A 22,947-nucleotide genomic window follows, 5' to 3' on the forward strand; every position below is an offset into this window, starting at 1 on the left:
AGACTTAATCCCTTTAAGGCGTCGAACCACCAGGGACCCTTTCAAGCCCCAGCAGTTCCAAAATGCTGTATTCATGTCAGATCCGGTGGCTTCTGGTCTATGACTTCTTTTTAACCGAAGAAACTCTTAAGATTTAGCCGTGATTTATTATTAAGCTTTTGGATGGTAATAAAGTGATACAATCTCCCAAAAGGACTTTACACACTTGGGTCGGCGGGGATTGATAGATTTTTGACTCCGAGCAATTTTTGGAGCAGATGCTAAGGCGTGAGAGAAAACAAGGGGTAGAACAAAGATAAAAAAAAAACGCCGATAGAAAGATGTTAGGATGTGAAAAATGAATTCCTGAAGATTCCTAAGCCCCGATTACTACTAACGAAAACTTTAAACTTTGCAGGCGAAGGCTGCATAAAGTTCGGTGGAAAGAAATTGATAAACCGAAAAGAAATTCTGAGGCTAACCACGTAAGAATCAAAAAATTTCTCAAAATAACAAAGGAGAAAAGTCTCAGATTTTATTTGATAAGTGAATGAATGAAAATGAGAGGGGTTCATCGCCTTATATAGGAGCAGATCAGACCAAGAGTCATGCATAGGAAATTACAAAAGAAATAAATAAGTTTGACTAAACCTTGGACTGACTCTTCGCCTAGCTTTGACTAACTCTTGAGATGCCTTGGCGAAGATGACTCTTGAATTGCTGACCCATGTACCAAGTCCGTACTGAACCGCGACCGTGTGTGGTATAGCCCTTAACCTCGTTAAAATCCCACCCGGTAAACCCATTGGGACAAACCCGGGTGCACGGAAAAAGAGTATCAAGGACTACACCAGGCCGAAGTCAGTAAGTACCTTGGTATGTGAGAAGGGTCACGACACTGGATGTAGCTGGTTCCATATTCTGGTTCCTGCATGATAAATATCTTCTGAATGGCTCTTGCCAACCTCCGGGTGCGTGATCTCGTCATGGGATGATGCGATCATGGAACAAGAGGCTGAACCACGGGTCGAAGATCGGATCGAGAAGCAGAAACCAGACGCGGCCTTATGCTTATGCTCCGTCTTATGCTCGATGTTCTTTTTGGCTTTCTCATGCATCTGCTTAACCAACTAAGCTTCCTTTTTGCCATCCATGCTTACACATTCACTCAGATGTAAAGGAGTTAGATCCAAAGGAGTAAGCGGATTAAAACCATAGACAAGCTGAAATTGTGAATACAAAGTACTAGAATGCACAACATGATTGTAAGCAAACTCGACATGGGGCAAACAGTCTTCCTAAGTCCTAATGTTTTTCTTAATCACAGTCCTCAAAAGAGTAGACAAGGTCCTATTGACCACCTCGGTTAGACCGTTGGACTGTGGGTGACAAGTCGTAGAGAAACAAAGCTCGGTTCTTAGTTTAGACCAAAGGGTCTTCCAGAAATAGCTAAGGAACTTTGTATCTATCTGAGACTATGGTCCTAGGCATTCCATGAAAACATACAACTTCTCTAAAGAACAAATCAGCAACGTTTGATGCATCGTCGGTCTTATGGCATGGTATGAAATGTGCCATTTTCGAAAACCTATCTACCACAACAAAGACCGAGTCCCTACCACATCTAGTCCTAGGCAGACCTAACACAAAGTCCATCGATATGTCGGTCCAAGGTGCACTAGGAATGGGTAAAGGAGAGTACAGACCTTGGTTTTGGCTTTTGGACTTAGCGTACTTACAGGTCGTGCACCGGCTGCAGATCCGTTCCACATCTCGATTCATGTGTGGCCAGGAAAAGTGCTCCTTAACCACAGACAGAGTCTTAATCACTCTAAAGTGTCCCATAAGACCGCCTCCATGAGCCTCCCTAACAAGCAAGTCACGAAGAGAAACATTAGGGATGCAAAGGCGATTCTCATAAAACAAGTAATTATCATTACGAAAATATTTTCCAGAAGCAAACTCAAGACAGGATTTGTAAACTCCCTGGAAGCCTGGATCAGAAGCATAAGCTTCCTTAATCAGTTCAAAACCAAGAACCTTGGCGTCCAAGGTAGAGATCAGCGTGTATCTCCAGGATAAAGCGTCAGCCACGACGTTTTCCTTGCCTTGCTTGTACTGGATCACATACGGAAACGGCTCTATGAACTCCACCCATCTGGCATGCCTCTTATTCAATTTCTTCTGGCCCTTAAGATGCTTGAGAGACTGATGATCGATGTGTATCACGAACTCCTTTGGCCAGAGGTAATGTTGCGAGGTTTGGAGTTCACGGACCAAGGCATAGAGCTCCTTGTCATAGGTCGGGTAATTGAGAGCGGCTCCACCCAACTTCTCACTAAAGAAAGCAACCGGCTTCTTTTCCTACATCAGCACAGCCCCGATACCTACACTAGATGCATCGCATTAAATCTCAAAGGTCTTAAGAAAATCTTGTAAGACAAGTAAGGGTGCGTGAGTAAGCTTGTGTTTCAGAAGTTGGAAGGCGCCTTCTTGAGATTGTTCCCACTTGAAGCCCACGTCCTTTTTGACGACCTCGGTCAATGGTGCGGCTATGGTGCTAAAATCTCGGACAAAACGCCGATAGAATCCAGCCAGTCCGTGAAAGCTCCTGACTTCTCCAACCGTCTTTGGACTCGGCCAATCCTGAATGGCATTGATCTTCTCTTCATCGACCTGAATGTCCTGCGAGCTCACAACAAAGCCTAAAAAGACAACGTTATCCGTACGAAAAGAGCATTTCTTAAAATTTCCAAACAGCCGTTCTTGCCTAAGCACGTCTAACACCTTTCTCAAATGCAAAACATGTTCCAATAAGGTCTTGCTATAAATCAAGATGCCATTGAAGTAAACTACAACGAAAACACCTATAAAAGACCTAAGGACATGGTTCATCAAACACATGAAAGTACTAGGTGCATTGGTAAGACCAAAGGGCATAACAAGCCACTCATAAAAACCATGCTTAGTTTTGAAAGCCGTTTTCCATTCATCAGCTGCCTTCATTCGGATTTGGTGATATCCACTTTTCAAATCAATCTTAAATAATATGCAAGACTCATGCAATTCGTCTAACATATCATCTAACCTAGGAATGGGATGGCGATACTTAACCGTAATATTGTTGATGGCTCTCTAGTCCATGCACATCCTCTAGGTTCCATCCTTCTTTGGCACCAGCAACACGGGTACATCACATGGGCTCATCCTATCCCGGATATAATCCTTGACCATGAGCTCGTTTACTTGCCTTTGCAGCTCCTTAGTCTCCACCGAGTTATTTTGGTCAGCAGAACGGTTCGACAGTGAGGCAGCAGGCACTGTCGTTTGATCCCTCGGATCGGTGGTAAGCCGCCTGGGTCGTTCTCTGGAAAGACATCGGTGGATTCCTGTAAAACAGAAGAAATGCTGCTTGGGAGTACCGGCTCAGGATCAGTAGTGCTAGCCAAAGCTTCCTTAAAAAAAGTAAGACAAAAGGCTGTCTCAAAAGCATAACATGCTTGATCTCACTCGGCCTCATAAATAAAGAAGTGTTTGACCTCCCGGGTTCACTCTCAAAGGCCATTTGCTGAGTGTTTCTCATTTCCTCACTCTCATTTTTAGTGAAATTAGTGTTTGAGGGGTCACTCAGAACGTTTTTACCTTTGCTGTTTTGCTCAAGCTTGAGCTGATCGAGATAGACTTTCCGCGGTGACAAAGGAGCAAGTGTGATCTTCAGGCCTTTATGCTCAAAGGTATGCTTGTTAGTGTAGCCGTCATGGATCGTCTTGTGATCAAACTGCCACAGTCTACCAAACAAAATATGGCCAGTCTCCATAGGCAACACGTCGCATATAACCTCGTCTTCATAGCGGCCAATGGAAAAAGGAACCGCTACCTGCTTAGTCACCTTGAGTTATCTTTCATTATTCAACCACCGCAAACTATTAGGCTGTGGGTGCTTATTGGTCTCAAGGCACAGCTTCTCAACCATGGTTTGGCTCGCCACATTGGTATAGCTCCCACCATCGATCACCAAACTACAAACCTTGCCCATGACCATGCATCAGGTATGGAACAGGTTCTCCCGCTGCTCTTTGTCTCTAACCGGTTCTTGAGAAATAAGAATACGCCTGGAAACAAGTAACTCACCCTCAGCTGCGTGTTCCTCATCATAGATCGGTCCGGTGTCCTCTTCATCGTCGGTGATGATCTCTCCGGAATCAAGGAGTAGCATACCTCGCTGGTTCAGACACTTGTTAGCATAGTGTCCCTTGCTTCTGCACTTGAAGCACTCGATATCTTGGTTCCTGAACGGTGTAGCCTCGGTCTTGCCTTTGTAATCGGCTGTGGATGAAGTCAGCTTAGATTCGATCTTGGGCTTGGCATCAGATCGAGAAGGATAGCTCGGTTTGTGGTTGGGTCGTGAGCTGGATCCATACCGGGCAGTGCTCTTCCTCCTCAACTGCTGTTCCACAAGTATGGCCTTCTGGTACATGTCGGACTGACTCCGGTAACTCTCCATCTCCATATGATCCTGATTCCTGAATGTCCCTGTTCATACCGCTGAGAAACCGCACCATAGTAGCATCTTCTGGTTCTTCTATGTCAGCCTTGAACACCAGCCGCTCCATCTCCTGGTAGTAATCTTCGATGTTCTTGGTATCCTGGGTCAATCGCCGAAGTTCGTTGTGTAGTTCTCGGTTGTAGTAGCTCGGAACAAACCGTCGTTGCATCAGACACACCATTTCATCCCATGTCTTAACGGGTCGATCCCATTTCGTCTCCAGTTGGTAACGATCTGATCCTACCAATCACACATCATATCCATGGAACTTTGTAGCTGCTAGGTTGATTTTCTTCCTCTCTGTGAAATTCTGGCAACCAAACACGATCTCGTTCTTTTTCTCCCACTCCCATAAAAAGACGGTATTCACAACTTCAGCCTGCCAAGGTCATTGTCGGGTCGTATACGTGCCTGTTCTGGTTCGTTTTGCTCTCACCCGCGGTACGGCTGTTGGTATGGATCAACTGGTTCACGATCTCGGGCCGCATAGTTTTGTCCATGGTACTACTCCTCTCGACCGCGGTCTGACCCGTGGTTTGGCCCGCGTCGATCTGCCTGATCACGACGAACGTCTCGGTTGTATCGCTGTCGGGTACAACTTCCTCTGAATGTGTGGCCCTCTGCGTAGAATGGGTTGTCTAGGACTTCCTCCTGATTGCGATTTCTCCTCAGATGGTCTGGTTCCTCACGGTTCCGGTTGCTACATCCTTCCCCATCTGATTTTCTTGGCTGTATTTTTAGCCGTTCCAACCGCTGACTAATGCGCTCCATCATTTCGGTTATTTGGTTTAGTTTAGCATCCATCTCCTTAGGCCTGACCCACCGAATGTGATTACCGTCATGGAACGTGGAGTATTCCCAATCGCCGTTAGAAAAGTCAGATGACATACAAAGTACCTCGCAAAATTTAGCAAACTTGTTAGTAAAAATTCCTCACTTTAGTGTTTCACTCAGTGTTTACTCTCAGCACTCTTAATGTTCTCACACACACAAGAGACCCTCCTTGGTTCTCAAGGAACTAAATCAAGACCAATGTAGACCCCACAACCAAATCGGAAAATCAATCGAATATGAAGAAGAAAAAGAGAAGATATATAGTAAAAATTTGTTTTCAACAGATCTTTCTTTTTTTTTGTTTAAACTAGATCTGGAATTACAAAAGAAAGAAAAGATAAGACAGAATTTGAAAAGACAAAAAGATAGATAATACCGCTTTCTTCAAGTGCGTGGCTCTGATACCACTTGATACGATCTCCCAAAGGACTTCACACACTTGGGTCGGCGGGGGTTGATAGATCCTTGACTCCGAGCAATTCTTGGAGAAGATGCTAAGGCGTGAGAGAAAGACTCCCAAAAATCCTTAGGCCGAAACTCTCGAAGAATGATTTGAAAACAAGGAGGTGGAACAAAGATAAAAAGAAAACACCGGTAAAAGGATGTTAGGGCGTGAGAAATGAATTCGTGAAGATCCATAAGCCCCGATTACCACTAACGAAAACTTTAAACTTTATAGGCGAAGGCTGCGTCAAGTTCAGTAGAAAAAACTTGATAAACCGAAAAGAAATTCTGAGGCTAACTGATAACACCGGATTATGACCATTTTTATGGATCACTTTAATGTCTTTTACATGTATTTTTACTCCATTTTCAAAGGTTTTCAAAGGATTTTTTTGTTTACGGATTTTATAAGACTTTTCAGGTAAATTGGGATAAAGAGGCACGAATTGGAACAAAAAGACTCTTTTAGATAAATGCAGACCATCAGAACTCTCATGGAGAGACGAAGACCTTCTCACCATCTGATCACCCTCAAAATTAGACAACTTATAGAAGAATCAACCAGCTTTCAAATTCACTTGGTTTGGAGACATTCCAACGGTTGGATCTCAAGATATTCCATTTGCCCCGGAGACACTCGAAGACGGCCAGCAAGTCACGCGACCGCGGCCACCAACCCATCCACCGCGGTCACAAGCTTCACGACTGCGGCCAGAGCTCTGTTTCCTGCGGCCACGTTACTCCCGACCGCGGCCGGCCAACTCCGATCAAAAGCCCATATTTCTGAAGCCCAAAGTCATTTCTTTGCCTCAATTCCGGAACCCTAGAGACCATGGAGTATTGAACACTATAAATATTTTTCATTTAGATCGTTTTTAGACATCACCTTCATACCTTTACAAAAACCCTTTTCCTTTAGCCGTTTTATGCGATTTTTAGAGAAGATTGTTCAACTCTGAGTTCTTCAATAGAGAAGCTTTCTTTCATCTCTTTTCTTTACTGTTTTTGGTTGCTTTTATTAAAACCAATGAGTAGCTGTGAATTTGCGGCTTTCATTTGTTTTTATTAAGGGTAAAAGTTGTTCCCTCACGCAGTAGACACATCAAGTTTTTGGCGCCGTTGCCGGGGATTTGTTTCGCTGCCTTTGTTATTTTTCTTGTTCTAATTTCTGTTCTAGAAATCTGATCTCTAGTTCTTTCTTAAGGTTTGCTGAATTATCTTTCCCTTCTTTTGTTTTTCTATGAATTGCATGAATACCAGACGCAGACCTGTAGAAAACATTCCAATTCTAGACGAGATAGACAGACACGAAAGAGAATTTCGAAGACTTAGACGAACACAAGGAATGGCCGACGACGACCAGCCTGGAGATCCTGCTAACCAAGCTTTAAACATGGACCAAGATGGGTCCGAACATGGAGAAAATGAAGAAAACGATCACAGAGAAGGTGATCATGCTTGACAAGATGGAGAGGAGAATGAGGTTCCCCCAAGAAACCCTCAAAACCGAGAGAGAAGAACGTGAAGACCTTGATGCACCTATCAATGCAGCCGATGGTGACAACCAGGAGATGCAGCCGAATGGACGCGTTAACCGCCCTGTTCAGCAAGCAAATCAACACCGAAGACAAGCCATGAACCATCGCATAGCTGATTTCAATGCACCTTCTCAGAATTTTCAGAACCGATCCGCAATTCATGTACCATTTTCGAATCGGAATGAGTTTGAAGTCAAGCCTCAAATAATCTCTTTGGTGAAACAAAACCAATTCTATGGAGTTCCTTCTGAACATCGAATGGATCATATTGAACTCTTTGGAGAAATCTGCAACATGATGAGGACAAACCAAGTTCCAACAGACTATTTCAAGTGTAAGTTGTTCCCTTTTTCATTAGCAGATAAAGCTCACCGTTGGTTGAAATCTTTGCCTGCAGGATCGATTACTAATTGGGAAGAATGTAAAATGGCTTTTCTGAACCATATCTGTACTAAGTCAAGGTCAAACATGCTGAGAACCAAGATCTCAAGCTTTCAGCAAGGGCCGACTGAATATTTCTATGAAGCCTGGGAACGTTTTAAGGAGTATGAACGTGACTGCCCTCACCATGGATTCCCGGATCAAGCCTGCTGAGCACATTTTACGGAGGTTTGCAACCAAAATACAAACTTTCACTTGATACAGCTAGCAATGGAGAGCCCTCATCGAAAATTTGGCTCAAGCCAATAGCAATGATTGTCCTGAATACGATCGCTCGACAAAGCAAACTGGAACAGACAACAAGGAGATAACCGAGTTGAAGAACATGATGAGCCAGCTTTTGAAAAGCAATAATCGCCCAATCCATACTTGTGAGACCAACAATGGCGCAGAAGACGAAGGACCTAGTGATATCGATCACATTAATCCAGCCTTTCAAGAAGAAGAAGTGAACTATGTAGGAGCACAAGCACCATATCCAAATCGTTTCAACAATGGATTCAACAACAACTTCCGGAATGCAAACTACAACAATCTCTCTTACCGCAACACAAATGTGGAGAATCCTCAAGATCAGCACTACGCACCGCAGCAAAGATCCTTCCAAAACAAGTTCCAAGGTGGAAATTTCGGAGGGACAGGAGCTTATCAGCTGCGACAGCCATACAACTATCAAGGTACAGGTTTTAACAATCAATTTGTACAACAGCAAGGAGTCACAACGAACCAGCTAGCTTCGCAAATCGGAAGACTTGAACAGTCCATCCAACAGCTTGTTATGACAAACGAGAAAGCATCTAAAGACATGAACGTGAAGGTTGACTGCATGTACAATGACCTGAACGGGAAGTTTGAAGCTCTATCTCCGCACGTCAAAAAGCTAGACGTACAAGTTGCCCAAACAGACGACTATATGAAGAGACAAGGTGGAGCTCTTCCCGGAAGAGTTGAAGATAACCCCAAGAGATTTTGTAATGCCATAACCATGCTGCACGAAGAAGAAGCCAGAACCGATAGAAAAGATGAAGAAACCCCAATTTTTGTTCCACTCTACAAAGATGTCGATGCCAAGCAGCCACCATTCACGGTACCTCAACGTTCACTGTTTCAAAGGCTTACAAAAGCCGACGACCCGGGACGTTTTGTTTTCCAATGTTTCATTTCAGGAATCAAGTTCACAGACTATCTATGCGATTCCGGAGCCAATATCAACATCATGTCAAAGACATTTGCCGAAAAATTGGGCATACAAACTTTAAGGACATTGATAGTTAAGGTTATCTTTGGAGATTCATCACAAAAAGATACTGAAGGAGCAATTCATTTTCTACAAGTTCTAGTAGGGGACAAGATTGTTCCAGCAGATTTCCAAGTTCTGGAAATGGATCAAGACAAGGAGAGACCACTCATATTCGAGAGACCATTTCTGGCTACTGTAAGAGCAGTAATCGATTACACAAACCGGCATAATGTCTTCCTCAATGTGGATCGCAGGAAGTTTTATCCAACTGTCCTAGACGATTTTCCAAGTAAAGGAAATCGGCCAAAAGAAAAAGAAAAGGAGAAGCCGAGAGCTTTTGCAAAGATCAAGATCATCATTCCACTGGATGCAACAGAGACTAGTGAGGACCAAATCCATGAGCTGATCGAGAACACAAAAAGGGTTTTAAACAACGTTAAAGTCCGAAAGAAGAGTAAAGGAAAGAAGATGGCTCCGCAAGGAGAAGAAGTTAAACCTCCAGCGACCGGAAATGATAAAGGCACATCAAGTGGAGTGCCATTCAAATATGCCAAGCGCTTAATGGGAGGCAACCCATTTAGGTACACTTTCTTTTAGTTTTCTTTTCCTTTTAACAATTTATGTTTCCTTTTTATTTTTAAGTTTCAGGTATTTTTATAAAAAAAAACACAAAAAACAGAAAATTTGAAAAACCGAAAAAGAGGTTTTTAGCTGCTTGGCCCGGGAGAAACCTGAAAGTTGGACGAAGGCCGCAGGAGAATGGGCTACGGTCGTGGCCAACTGACCCGCGGCCAATGCATCATCGACCGCGGCACCGTGAATGTGACCGCGGCCGAGCTTATGTTCACCGCAGTCGAGCGTCTGCTGACCGCGGCCGTTTGTCGTTGAGATGAGACCTCAAATTTCTGCTGCTTTTCAAAGATTCTCGGTGATTCCCGATAATTCTCGGAACATTTCCGAAAAAGCCCGTTAAGATTTTCCGTAAGTTTTAAATCTCCCATTGCATACAAGACAAGAAAGGTAAGTTCCCATAAGCTTTTGAATTCCCGGAAATTTCCTGTTTTTGCTACAAAAACGCTTTTTAAAGAAAAGAAACGCACTTTTTGGATCAAAACTCATTTTTCTCTTCTCTTCCAAAAGACTTGGAGATTTAGGAGATATAACATCTTTTTCAATTTTTAAGCTTTTTAAGAATTTCTTGGCCCAAACCTCACTCTTTTTCAAAGCTGATTTCGAAACTATCATCAAATCTCTCTTTCCAGCAAGGTATGAAGCTGATGTGTCATGTGTCGAGGGTTGTCAAGTTTTACCCTAAATGAAATCAATAACCGCAAGTGCAGAGCTGATCGATTGTGGTACTTAGGGATCGAATCCACAGGGAAGGAGGATCTTTCCTGCAAAAGCCTTCGAAAGAAATATAAAGTAAAGAAGTCTAGAACCAGGCGATTTTTATGAGGGTTTTCGTGGTGTCTTTAAAACGTAAAAACTAATCTTAAAGAGAGAATACGAGAATTAAAATGATTTAATTACTAAACTTAACGAAAACGACTAAAAACGAGAAAAACGGCTAAACTTTATTGCTTAAGTGAAAATCGATTAAGAGAATGCAAATACTAGACTAAAACTTGAATGAAAATCAGTGTAAATCTATAGGAAAGAAGGCGCTGGGGTTCAGGGAAGTTTTCTCAGGGGTATGAACAATTCAAAACATAGCTAGAGAGTAAATTTGATAAGATCTTAGCTTAAACTTTTCGAACTGGAGTCACGGACGTATGAATACGCCACTGTCGTGATCATAGACAACTATCTCTCTCAACCTTGACCAGTAGGTTTCCACTCTGGCTTTGGAAGAGAAGAGATGCATTATGTTTAAGACTCGTCCGCATTCACAAATCGCCCATAGGTAGGTTTCCACTCCTATGTTTGTTTTGCTCTCCCAAACTAGATCTGACACCGGATGAACACTTTCGTGTCACCAAGCATCATGATCAGATTGTAGGTCATGACGCTACTCTCATGCAGTAAAAACGAATTCAGAAGAAAAAGTTCTAAAATTCGGCTCAATAGCTCATGGAATCCTCATCGAACATAAGTATTCCTATCTAAAATCCCTTAGACCCAACAATAAAACTACTCAGACATGATAAACGAAATCAATAACATAGTATTAAAAGGTAGAATAGAAACCAAAATTGAAAAAGAAAGAACAAGGGTTCAAGATATAGATATCTCTCTCCCTAAAACCTAAAAACAAAGCTTAAAGTAAAATTTCTGTAAAGTATTTCGTCTCTCTTCTTCTCTTCTAAAAAAAGACCTAAATGATATGTATTTATAGTCTCCAATGTTCTCTGGTCTTTAGGGTTCCGAAATTGAGGCTGAGAAAATGATATGAGCTTTAGAAATGGGCCTCCGAACTCAGAGTTGCCTGGCCGCGGTCGGGATGTGCGTGACCGCGGGGAATGGATGGTTGGCGTCGGAGGTTGTGACCGCGGGGAATGGGCTGTTGGCCGCGGATGGAATTGCTTGCCGGCTGGTTTACGGGACATCTTGCTCTTCGCATATATTTTGAGTGAACCGTTGGATTGCCAAGCTGTAAAGTGTGATGGAAAGCTGATACTTCCATCTTCGAGATCTCCAAATTTGAGCTGGATCAGACGGTGAGAAGGCCTTCAATCGGGGGTGAACTTCTGACGGTTTGACTCTGAGCTGAAAATCTGGTCTTCTATCCATTTTGTTAAGCTTTTCCCTAAGTTTCCTGAAAAGAGTCTTGGAACTACAAATACTAGACAACGTAATAAAAGTACTTAAAAGAAATTAAAAACGTAGAAAAAATATTTCAAAATGATCCATAAAAGTGGTCAAAATACGGTGTTATCAACTCCCCCAGACTTAAACCTTTGTTTGTCCTCAAGCAAAGCAAAAATCTAAACTGGTTAAGTGAAAACAAAAATAAGGAATTTGCACAAGTCTCAGAGACATGAACTGCTAAACTAGGACCAAAGATCGTGCATCAATCCACAACTTAGTCTAGAAAATTCTCACCAATACACAAAAGATACTAGTCCACTTTTTCTATCATGCAAAACTTAAACAATCTGAATCTTGATTCCAGTCAACTAGTTTTCTACATTCATTAAGTGCAATAGTGAATTCTCATTAAAGACATCATCCAGGGTAGACGGCGTTTGGCATTAAAGGGCTGATTAAGTAGTGGAGTTAAAGTGTTTCGGGTTACCTGATGAATCTAGAGGATGCAAGATAATATGCAAAACCGCAAGAGAGATAAGGACCTGTTGATAACCGCAATTTTCAGTCACTTCTTCTTGTCCAAAGTTGTTGCATAATCCTTCCTCCTTTGTTGTGAACAGCTATTCCCCCAGACTTAGATTGTTTCCGGGAATCAGAAAATGGTCTTCAAAACTCCATAAAATCGAACTCCAGTTGCCTTGTGACTTCAAAATTTGACCTCTCTAGACTCTCTAAGGCTTTTATCTCATTTCTTTTCCTATTTTTGGATTTTTTTTTGATTTGAAAGGGAATGCCTTTTAAAGAGAGAGAGACTAGAGGACGAGATTGTACCAATATTTGAGATTTTCTAAGGCAAACTGAGCTTTCTCATGTGTTGAATCCTTCCGGGAGCTTTTCCGGCAAGTTGCAGGTCTCTGTCTTTGGTGACTGAAAACTGCGTCGTTCCTCTTTCTCTCCAACGTTTTTACACATATCTACATATAAGAAAATAGAAAACAAGAGTGCATGTGGTTTGAAAGAGGATTGGTTAAGGTGGGGAACTACCTGAAGATGAACTAGCCATTCAGGATCAACATAGAGTGGTAAAAAGGATAAAGGAGTCCTGAATGTATGATTCGTTTCCCTGGTCTAATGCTTTCATGAGAGAATTAAGTCCAAATTAAGTCCAAATAAAACAGAGCTAGTGTATTCCTTTATCTAAATTGAAATCGTTCAAATTCCTCTGGGGTACTTCGTATCAAATGTGCTTAGCTACCGCCTAGTCTAGTCCTAAATCATGAATGAGCATGTCACTAGGAACAGTCTAAAAGCTCACAGTCAACTATCATTGATTCATGTTCACCATTCCCTTTAAAACGTATTTTGTTTTGAAAACCGATTTTGAAAAACTTTAAGGAAAATGCAAAAAGTGTAGATAATGCAAGACTCATGAAAGAAAAGTGGTTAGAAGGGATGAAATCCTCCCCCAGACTTAAATCACACTGTCTCAGTGTGAAACAAGTCGAGATTGGATGAGAAGAATGCATAGATAATCGAATTGGTAAGGCCAAAGAGAACTTACCTGGATCTGGGATGCTGGTGGAGATGGACCGGATTCATTCGAAGAGGTTTGGGAAGTTGATAGGTGGTGATGAAGGTGGTGGAAAGTGATGAATGAGGTGGAATGGGGCTTGGTGAGGTGGAATGAGGTGAAGTGGGTGGTTTTAAGTCGGGTTTCATCTCAACGACCATTTGCCGCGGTCAGGAGCGGTAAAGTGGTGCTCGGCCGTGGTCAGAAAGACGCAGCCGCGGTCGAAGGGCTGTTTCCCGCGGTAAGAACACCTGCGACCGCGGGGGCTTTATATGCGGCCTGTTTCCTGCTTCTCTTGGTTCCTGCTGGGCCGAGCAGTCAGGGACCATCCTTCTTTTTGGTTTTTTCAGTTTTTTTTTTATTTTTTTGGCTTTTTTTGTTTTATAAGAAACACCTGAAACTAAGAAAAAGAAAAAGATCAATAGAAAAAGAAAGAAAAATCCCAAAGAAAACAATACCTAAATGGGTTGCCTCCCATTAAGCTCTCTGTTTTAAGTCGTTTAGCTTTACGTTGGTGTAGGACATGGCTTAGTCCAATGAAGAAGATCTTGTCCTAAGACAAGTCTTTTTCGACATCTCCTTGTTTTGCCTAGCAGGTTCTTCGTCACTCCAAAGTTCTTCTTCAAACTCTTCTGTTGCAGAACGTTTTTCTGCTTTGCTGTTGTATGGGACAACTTCTGTGGAGACATCTTTGTTGATATTAGCAAACGAAATTGATACGATCTCCCTAAGGACTTCACACACTTGGATCAGCGGGTTGATAAATCCTTAACTCCGAACGACTCTTGGAGCAGATGCTAAGGCGTGAGAGAAGACTCCCGAAAATCCTTAGGCCCAAACTCACGAAGAATGGTTAGAAAAAAGGGGGTGGAACAAAGATAAAAAGAACTCGTCGGTAAAAGGATGTTAAGGCGTGAGAACTAGGTTCCCAAAAATCCCTAAGCCCCGATTACGACAAATGAAAACTTTAAACTTTGCAGACGAAGGCTGCGTCAAGTTCTATGGATTGAACTTGATAAACTGAAAATAATTATAGGCTAACCACCTGAGAATCAACAAAGTTCTCACAAGAACACAGGAGAAAAGTCTCAAAATTTTATTTAGAAAAGTGAATGAATGAAAATGAGAAGGGTTCAACCCTTTATATAGGGGTGGATCAGACCAATGGTCATGCATAGGAAATTACAATGAAAATAAATGAGTTTGAGTAAAAACTTGGACTGACTCTTCGCCTAGCTTTGACTGACCCTTGAGCTGCTCCAACGAAAATGACTACTGAACTCCTGACCCGTGAACCAAGCACGTACTGAACCGCGGCCGTGTGGTGGTATAGTCTTTGACCTCATTAAAACCCCACCCGGTAAACTCATTGGGACAAACCCTTTATATAGGGGCGAATGGAAACAGGTAATAAGCGAATGAAAAGCAAATAGAATCGAAGGTTGTAAGCAATGAAAAACAAATATTGGGCATTAAGGGGAATTCGAAGGGGTTCATGGACTAAGCTATGTCAATTTTAAACAAGTGATGAAGGTAATCAACTACGTATGTTCTAGAACTCGAGGCACGAAAGTATGAGTAGTCTACTTTCGCAGCAGAAGGAGGCGCGATGGTCACTCCTGCGGCGGCTCCTCTTCGAAGACGGCGGATCCTTCTCACTAGGGTTACACGAAATCTCTCTCTCTTTCTATCTTATGTCGTCTCCACACCTTTAGGAATGACTTAAAGGGGGTATTTATAGCTTCTGGGGTGGTTCTGGACACTTAGGGCTTCAAAAATAACGAAAAGAATTGATTTGGACTTTAATTAAGTTGTTTGGGAAGTGAACGACCAATGTCCGCGGTCGCGGTGGCTCTACCCGTGGGAAAACAGGCGTTGGCCGCGGTCCCGGCACATGGCTCTCTTCCGGAACTGCATTTTCTGCATTCTTGCATCGGGAGTATCTGAAGATCTAAACGTTGGATTGTCTCCAAACCAAGTTCATTAGAAAGCTGGTTGGATCCTCTATGTTATCTCAAATTTTGGGGATGATCAGACGGTGAGAAGGTCTTCATTGCTTGCCATACTTCTGACGGTCTGCATTTATCCAAAATTGTTGATTTGTTCCAAATTACATATCTTTTACCCAAGTTTCCTGTAAAGTCTTTTGAAACTCTAAAACATTGAAAACACTTTAAAAACCATTGAAAAAAGAGTTAAAACACCTGCATAAGACATAATTATGATCCATAAAAGTGGTCAAAATACGGTGTTATCAACTCCCCCAGACTTACCTTTTTGTTTGTCCTCAAACAAAATTAAATCAGGAAATAAATTTTAAAAATCGCAGGAACTAAACAATATCGCAGTGACCGTCCTTATAAACCATAACTTATCTTGAAACATCTATTTGGATCTAGTCTAGAAAATTCTCACCAAAATACAAGCAAACTAGTTCGTTAATCCTTCATGCGAAAATCTACACACTTAGATCTAACTTCTAGTCAACTAGCTCTCTACATTCATTAAGCGTAGCAGTGAATTCTCATCAAAGACATAATTCAGGGTAGACGGCGTTTGGTATTAAAGGCAATTTAAGTGGTGGATTTTAAGTTTTTCGGGTTACCTGAAGATTATGGAGGATGCAAAATATTATGCAAAACCGCAGGAGAGAGAAGGACCTGTTGGTGACCGCAGATTTTTAGTCACTTCTCCTTTGCCAAATGTTGTTGCATAATCTTCCTCCTTTGTTGTAAACAGATGTTCCCTCAGACTTAGATTTTTTTCGGGAATCATAAATATAATCTCCAAAACTCCATATAATCGGACTCTAGCTTGCCTCAAGGATAAAATTCGATCCTCCTAGACTCCTCTAAGGTTTTAGATTTCCTTTCTCTTCTTATTTTTTTTGTTTCGGAAAGGGAAATAACCTTTTATAGAGAGAGAGACTAAGAGACGAAATTGTACCAAGATTTTGAAGTTTTTCCAAGACAAATTGAGTTTTCTCCTTTTGTTGAATCATTCCAATGAAATCGCATGTCTCCGTCTTCAGTGACTGAAAACCGCGTTTATCCTCTTTCTCTCCGACGTTTTTGCACATATCTGCATATAGGACAATGAAAAACAAGAATGCATGTGGTTTGATGATATATTCATAATTTGCATACTTAGGATTGCATTTTTTGTCCAAATATTGAGTCTCCTGCATACATTTAGGTAGTTTTCAATGCTTTTGTCCTTATAGTTGGTTTAGGATAGGAAATGCATTAGGTCCTATAGAGTCTTGCATTTTGGAGGGCTTACAAGTCATTTGGAGAAAAAAGGGAGCATTTGGGACAGAAGCCGTGGAGAGACCCTCGTGTGAATGCATCAGAACCGGACAAGTGGATAGAAGCCGACAATCCCTCTACTTCATCACCTTATAAGGAGGACTTTTATTGCGATTCAGCCTCCGGTGTCTTCTTAAAGATTCAGGAGGGTTGAGTCTAGTTTCTAAAACGTTTGCGATCACTCAATTTGGAGGTCGGAGCTGAAAGTTACGCCAATCAGAAGGAACACATCTCTCGCAGCCGCTAAAGGACAAATACGACGCGCCTCAAAGAACCAGTGAAACGGAGTCCTTGCCGACGTCTGCTGGACTCGGACCCTTCATCAAAGTTGTAGCTGACACAGCTATCTGGCTCACAGAGTTTACCGAACGAGGTTCGGACCACTGAGCTGGGATAAATGAAGGTTTTCGTTCAGACGGTTTGCATTCATATCGACGAGAAGCATCCAGATGAGAGGTGGTCGATATTTTCTACCTGGGACGCCGAAATAATATTGACCAGAATATCGAGGTGGAGCATGTCGATATATTCTCAGCCAATCTCGCCGAAACAATATCGACCAAACCATCGACCAGGTGTTTGGTCGATATTTTTGTTAAGAGAAGCTTTGCAAACTATCGACCAGCAGCCCGTCGATATTTCCTTCGATCCAGTCCGAATTTTAAGATTTTAATGGGCCAATATTCTGTTTGTTAAGGGTTGGCCCATTAAGAAAACCCTTAGTATAAATAGTTTTGAGACTTTAGTGATTAGAAAAACCTTTATTCCCTTTGTTTCTTTGCCTCTTTTGTGAAAGACTCTATTTTGTAAGAGAGATCTTCATTTTCTGGGTTTGAATCAAGAGAGTACTTTGTGTTTAAAGCTGAAATCAATCATCCTCTATCATCTCCATCTTCATTTCTAATCTCTAATCATGCTTAACTACTCTACTTGCAAAGGTTTAGGAGAGTTAAGTATGATTAGAGAGTAGTCCCTCTTTAAGCATCTAGGTGTGTAGATTTAGGGTGCTTAGATGTAGATTAATGATTGTTTAGGCTTAGATTCTCTTCTCCTTTCCTTAGATAGCTGATCCTAATGCTAGATCCTTGCACATCACTTGGGTCTAGAATCTGAGTTTTTCATGCACCAAAATTGTTTGATGAAATGTCTGAATGAAAGCTAAGTAAGGGTTTATGCATTAATACCATGGTGATGTTTGTTAATTGCATAAATTACATATTAGAGTTGATTCTTAATGCTTACTAGTTCATATTTCACAAATGAGAATTTGGTTTGAAAATGGATTAATATAGAGATTAATACCTTCATGAGAGGATTAATCTGGCTTTAAACTCTAAGTTGATTGGATTAGAGATCATGTGATTGCTTGCTATGTCTTTCTGTTAAAGATTCAGTCTTTCTTTGTTAGAGATTGTTTGGTCACTTATTAGGCTTGGAACATTATGCTTGTTGATTGCTTGGTTATCTCTAATGGTTGTTAGACTTGATTAAGTGATTTGCAAAGGGATTTCTGTCATGAGAGTGGATTGATCTGATTAAGAAGCCTAGACTAAAGAGTAGCAAGTGATGCATTGTTGTTTAGCATCATTAGTTTGCATTGAAAGCACCCTAATGAATGATCACACCTAGAGGCTTATCTTCCATCATTTGCTTAAGCACCATCATCTTGTTTTGTTGCTTTGTTTAGTTCATTAATCATTGCTTTTCTTGTTTCTAGTTTTATGCTTTCTTGTTACTTTGTTAACACCAAAACTCTTCTTTGATCACTTGACTTAAGAGCTTATCACATAAACTAGTGTCTGGCAACCACACTTATGGATTGATACCCTTTATGCTGCAACAGCTAAGGGATTGATAACCCTTATTAAGGCCTTGAAAACCTTAGTTATCAATTGGCGCCGTTGCCATATTGTGTGGGGATTTTAGTTTCTGATATAGTTTTTGAGATCAAGTTTCTTTTGTTGTACTGATCACCTTTCAAGTTCTGTCTTTGTTTCCAGTTTTATGATTACAAGAAGCCAAGCAAGAAGACAAAGAAAAAGAGCAGTTCACTTGGAAAGGTTAGGAATGATGGATCAGCAAGTTGGGAATGAGCATCAGGCTCAAGAAGCTGATCACGGTCAAAGAGCTGGTAATTGGATTGGAATTCAAGTTCAACAGGCTCAGGTCCATCAGGGACACGCTCAGGGTAACCAGAACCAAGACCAACCTCAAGTTAACCAGCCACAACCCTTCCCCAACCCACCCATATGTCATCAGCCTCCACCAGTCTTTGTTGGTGAGAATGACCGAGCTTATGCACACCAGTATGGAGCAGGAGTCAGGCCACCTCCTGTCCAAAACAACAACTTTGAGGTGAAGGCCTCTTTGATCAATATGGTTCAGAATCAGAAGTTCCATGGCTTACCTATGGAGGATCCCTTGGAGCATCTAGATCAGTTTGACAGGGTGTGTGATCTCACAAAGATAAATGGAGTATCTGTGGACAGCTTCAAACTCAGATTTTTCCCATTCAGCCTTGGGGATAAGGCACACCAGTGGAAGAAGAACCTTCCAAGAGGATCAATCCAAACTTGGGAGCAATGAAAGCTTGCTTTTTTATCTAAGTTCTTCTCAAGCTCAAGGACTGCCAAGCTAAGGAACCAGATTTCAAACTTCACTCAGAATTCTAATGAGACCTTTGGAGAAGCTTGGGACAGGTTTAGAAGCTACACAAATCAGTGTCCACATCATGGCTTTTTAGAAGCCTCTTTCCTTAGCACTTTGTATAGAGGAGCTGTTCCCAAGATCCGGAATCAGTTGGACACAGCATCAAATGGGAATTTCTTGGCAAAAGAAATCACTGCAGCCATGGAACTTGTTGAGAACTTAGCCATGAGCCAAGACACCTATGGAGAAGACTTTGATAGAGCCAACATATGTGAGGACTCTGTACCCAACAAAGGTTGGAAGAGAAGATCAAAGAGCTGCATATCAAGCTTGAAAAAAGCCCTGGTTGCCACTCAAAAGCCTATACACTATGTAGGTGAGTCTCAAGAGAGGAGTTGCTTTGAGAACATCAATTAAGTGGGCCTTACACAAGAGGAACTGAACTACATAGGTAATCAGAACAAGTTTCAGGGTTACAACAACTTCAACAAGAACCAGAACTTGTCTTATAGAAGCACCAATGTAGCCAATCCCCAAGATCAAGTATACCCTCCCCAACAAGGTCAACAAAGCTTTGCTAAAAAGAATCAGTTCCAAGGTAACTTCCAAGGTCAACAAGCTTTTCAGCAGCCAACAGCTCAGCCACAAGGGAACAGCTTCAATAACCAACTCAGCTTCCAGCAACAAAGGCCAACACCTCCTGGTTTTGCCCCACCACCAGTTCAACAAAGTCCTGATTTCAATGTTGTTCTCCAACAGCTCTTACTAGGACAAGAAAAGATGGTATCCGACCTGGAGACACTAGGCGCTGAACTGAAGGCTATTAAAAAGAACAAGGGCATCTGCACTTCTGAACCACAAGTCTCTCTTCCTGGTAAATCTCTTCAAAACCCAAAGGATTATTGCAATGCCATCTACTCCTATGCTGACCACTCAGCTGCTGTGCAAGAGATTGAAGATCTCCTTTATGGTCAAGTTTCTAGTGAGACTGCACAAACTCATGAGGATGAAGACACCATTATAGATGATTTCATGCGCTTCTTACATGAACTCAATGAGGACATTGAGAGAAAAAGTGTGGGGGAAGCCGGTTCAGTTTTTTCTGTTCAGCAAGGGAATGATTCAGTGTCTATTAAAACAAAAGATCTGCCAACTGGTCAAGCAAAGCCAACAGATAGTGCCTCCACCTCTGAATCAACTCAGATAAAGCCCACCTCCCTCCCAAAGCTAGGCAATCCAAGGAAATTCACTATATCTTGCACTCTTGGAAACTTTAGGGTTGAGAATGCTTTGTGTGATTTAGGCTCAAGTGTTAGTATAATGTCTAAGGACATGATGGAGAAGCTACAGGTCAGGTCTATAACGTCCTACCCTTCTTCTATCACCTTTGGAGATTCCTACTCCAAGAAACCATATGGGCTTTTGGAAAAATATCCACTACAGGTTGGTGAATGCATAATTCCCACTGATTTTGTGATCATGAAGATGAAGAAGACCAAAGAGCTCCCCCTATTGCTTGAAACTTCATTTCTCAACACCACTGGTGCAATGATTGACTTTGATACTCAAAGAGTGGTGCTTTCAAAGGTGGATAAGGATGTCTTTTACCCTGTTACACATCCTTTGGCTGAATTTTGTGGATCAGTTGTTCAAGAGATAGAACCCCCTAAGGTACTTGAGATGAAGTATGTGGGCACTGCTGGAAATTCTAGGTGGATCCCAATCTCTTTCAGCTTTGGAAAAGGAGAGAGACCCTCACCCCAATGGCTACAACTATGAGAATGGAGGGCCATTGATCAGAGAAGAAGACATCTTGCTCTCATGGTCTCCTACACTTGCTGATCTAAAGATGATGAACACCATGAGTGATGGCTCAGCATCAAAAGACAAGAGCATTGAACCTGACCCTTCTTCTCAAGATTTTACTCTGACTCCTTAGGCTGATGACGATGGATCTCTGAAGTATAAGCTGGATTGCAATGGGAAATCAGGACTGTTTGCTGAGGTAAGGGCAGGTCTCACAAAGGCAATACTTGATAAGGACCCATATGGTATTCACACTACAAGAAAAACATCATTTTACGACGGCCGAAATGGTCGGTAATTCGTCGTAATAGGGCCATTACGACGGATTACCGACGATTCCAAAATCGTCGTAAACTCATCGTCGTAATAGACAAATCGTCGTAAAATTGTCGTATAATATACGACGACTTTGTTTCGTCGTAACGTCGAGGCAAACAAAATCGTCGTAAATGCGTCGTACAATTTACGACGAGTTTACATCAAATTGCGTCCACTTGGTCTTCACCTAAACCGTCGTTAAGTGGTTGTTAATGATCGACGTAAGATCGTCGTAAAATGTACGACGCAATAATCGTCTTAAATCAGTCGTAAAGTATTTCTTCATTGCGTCGTAAAATCGTCGTAAATCTCGGACGTATAATCGTCGTATTTGTCGTCGTATATTATAGTCGTAAAGTTGTCGTAATATGTACGACGACATTACGACGGTTTGAATAAATCTATTACGACGATTATACGACGATTTATATATATGAAAAATAAAAAAAAATTAATTGAAAATTTAAAAAAAAAAAATAATTCGAATTAAAATTTAAAAAAAAAAATAATTTACAATTTGAAAAATTTTAATTTACAAAAAAAACCCTACAGGTCATCTAAATCTAAATGTATATCGTCGATCCCGTCACCGGCCTCCTGGACATCGTCTTGGACGTGCTCCTTGCCGGGTCTTCGGTTTGATGGTCCCGCCGCCTGATCTCCGGCTCCGGCTGTAGGAGGGTCGACCCCGAGAGATCGGAACATCTCCGCATCCGTCTGCACCGGCGGCGGTCGAGTCCTAGTAGATGACCCGACGGCAGACGATCCTCCGAGAACCCCATCCGCCTTCAGCTTGTCCAGCTGCGCCATGAGTACCGGGTTGTCGGCTCCCATGATCTCGAAAAGACCGTAGAGCATGTCGATTTTCGTCTCGTACCGGTCGATCGTCGTCTCGTACTGGTTCCGCATCTGATCGATCTCCTGGCGGATAACCGGATCCGCCGGAGCCCGGACGTGACCAGTCGCCGTAGCTCTCGGGGTATCACGGATGGACCCCATCCCTAATACCCGCCCCTTTTTCTTTGGGGCAACCTACAAACATATAAAAACATTATGGTTAGGAATATAATTAATTTAAAACTAAAGTTACATTAATTAAAAAAAGTATTCATAATTAATTACGTACCTCTTCGAAGATCTGGTCCATCTCCGCGACCGTCAGCGCTGGGGTCGATTGGACCGAGCTACCTCCGTCAGACGTTTGACGCGCCTGCTGAGTCAGCTGCGTCTGTCGCTCCTCGATCGCCGCACATGCGGCGTTGTAGATCTCCTCCGCCCGAGGATCCGTGAATTCGCCGTTACGCTTTTTATGCGTCTCGGCGAAAACCTTCGTCATCGGAGGAAGTTCTCCTCCGTTATCTTCGACCTACAAAATAAAAAAGAAAAAATTAATTAGTATCAAGAAATAAGAGTTTAATTATTAGTTGAGAAAAAAAATTTAAGATTTTTCAATGTGCTTACCATCATAAGCCGTCTTCCGGCAAAAGGAATCTGGCCGGAAGTGTGCGGGACGTTCTTCTTATTTC

The 22,947-nt window shown here is 42.0% G+C and overlaps 1 protein-coding gene and 2 non-coding genes across 3 annotated transcripts; all 3 read right to left on the reverse strand.

Annotated features, from left to right (window-relative positions):
• Positions 1–1,428: 1,428 nt before the first annotated feature.
• Positions 1,429–22,420, reverse strand: LOC112088886. Its single transcript, XM_024159255.1, has 7 exons — positions 22,012–22,420; positions 4,401–4,765; positions 4,067–4,339; positions 3,476–3,856; positions 3,230–3,434; positions 2,422–2,684; positions 1,429–2,343 (listed from the first exon to the last, which is right to left on the reverse strand). Exons 1-7 carry the CDS (start codon positions 22,418–22,420, stop codon positions 1,429–1,431), a joined length of 2,811 nt encoding a protein of 936 aa, XP_024015023.1.
• Positions 7,810–7,916, reverse strand: LOC112082280. The gene has a single exon (XR_002896937.1). It is a non-coding gene; the product is annotated as a small nucleolar RNA R71 (small nucleolar RNA).
• LOC112082258 lies at positions 19,280–19,386 on the reverse strand. The gene has a single exon (XR_002896909.1). It is a non-coding gene; the product is annotated as a small nucleolar RNA R71 (small nucleolar RNA).
• Positions 22,421–22,947: the final 527 nt, after the last annotated feature.

This window comes from Eutrema salsugineum, unplaced genomic scaffold (assembly GCF_000478725.1).
Source record: "Eutrema salsugineum unplaced genomic scaffold, Eutsalg1_0 scaffold_8, whole genome shotgun sequence".
Taxonomy (NCBI): Eukaryota; Viridiplantae; Streptophyta; class Magnoliopsida; order Brassicales; family Brassicaceae; genus Eutrema; species Eutrema salsugineum.

Coding starts and splice junctions, on each gene's coding strand:
- LOC112088886 (XM_024159255.1), bottom strand. CDS start 22,420: ATGGGGTCCATCCGTGATACCCCGAGAGCTACGGCGACTGGTCACGTC. Junction 4,766..22,011: donor AGACGATGTCCAGGAGGCCG/GTGACGGGATCG, acceptor TGTGATTGGTAG/GATCAGATCGTTACCAACTG. Junction 2,685..3,229: donor GAGACTAAGGAGCTGCAAAG/GCAAGTAAACGA, acceptor TTGTCTTTTTAG/GCTTTGTTGTGAGCTCGCAG.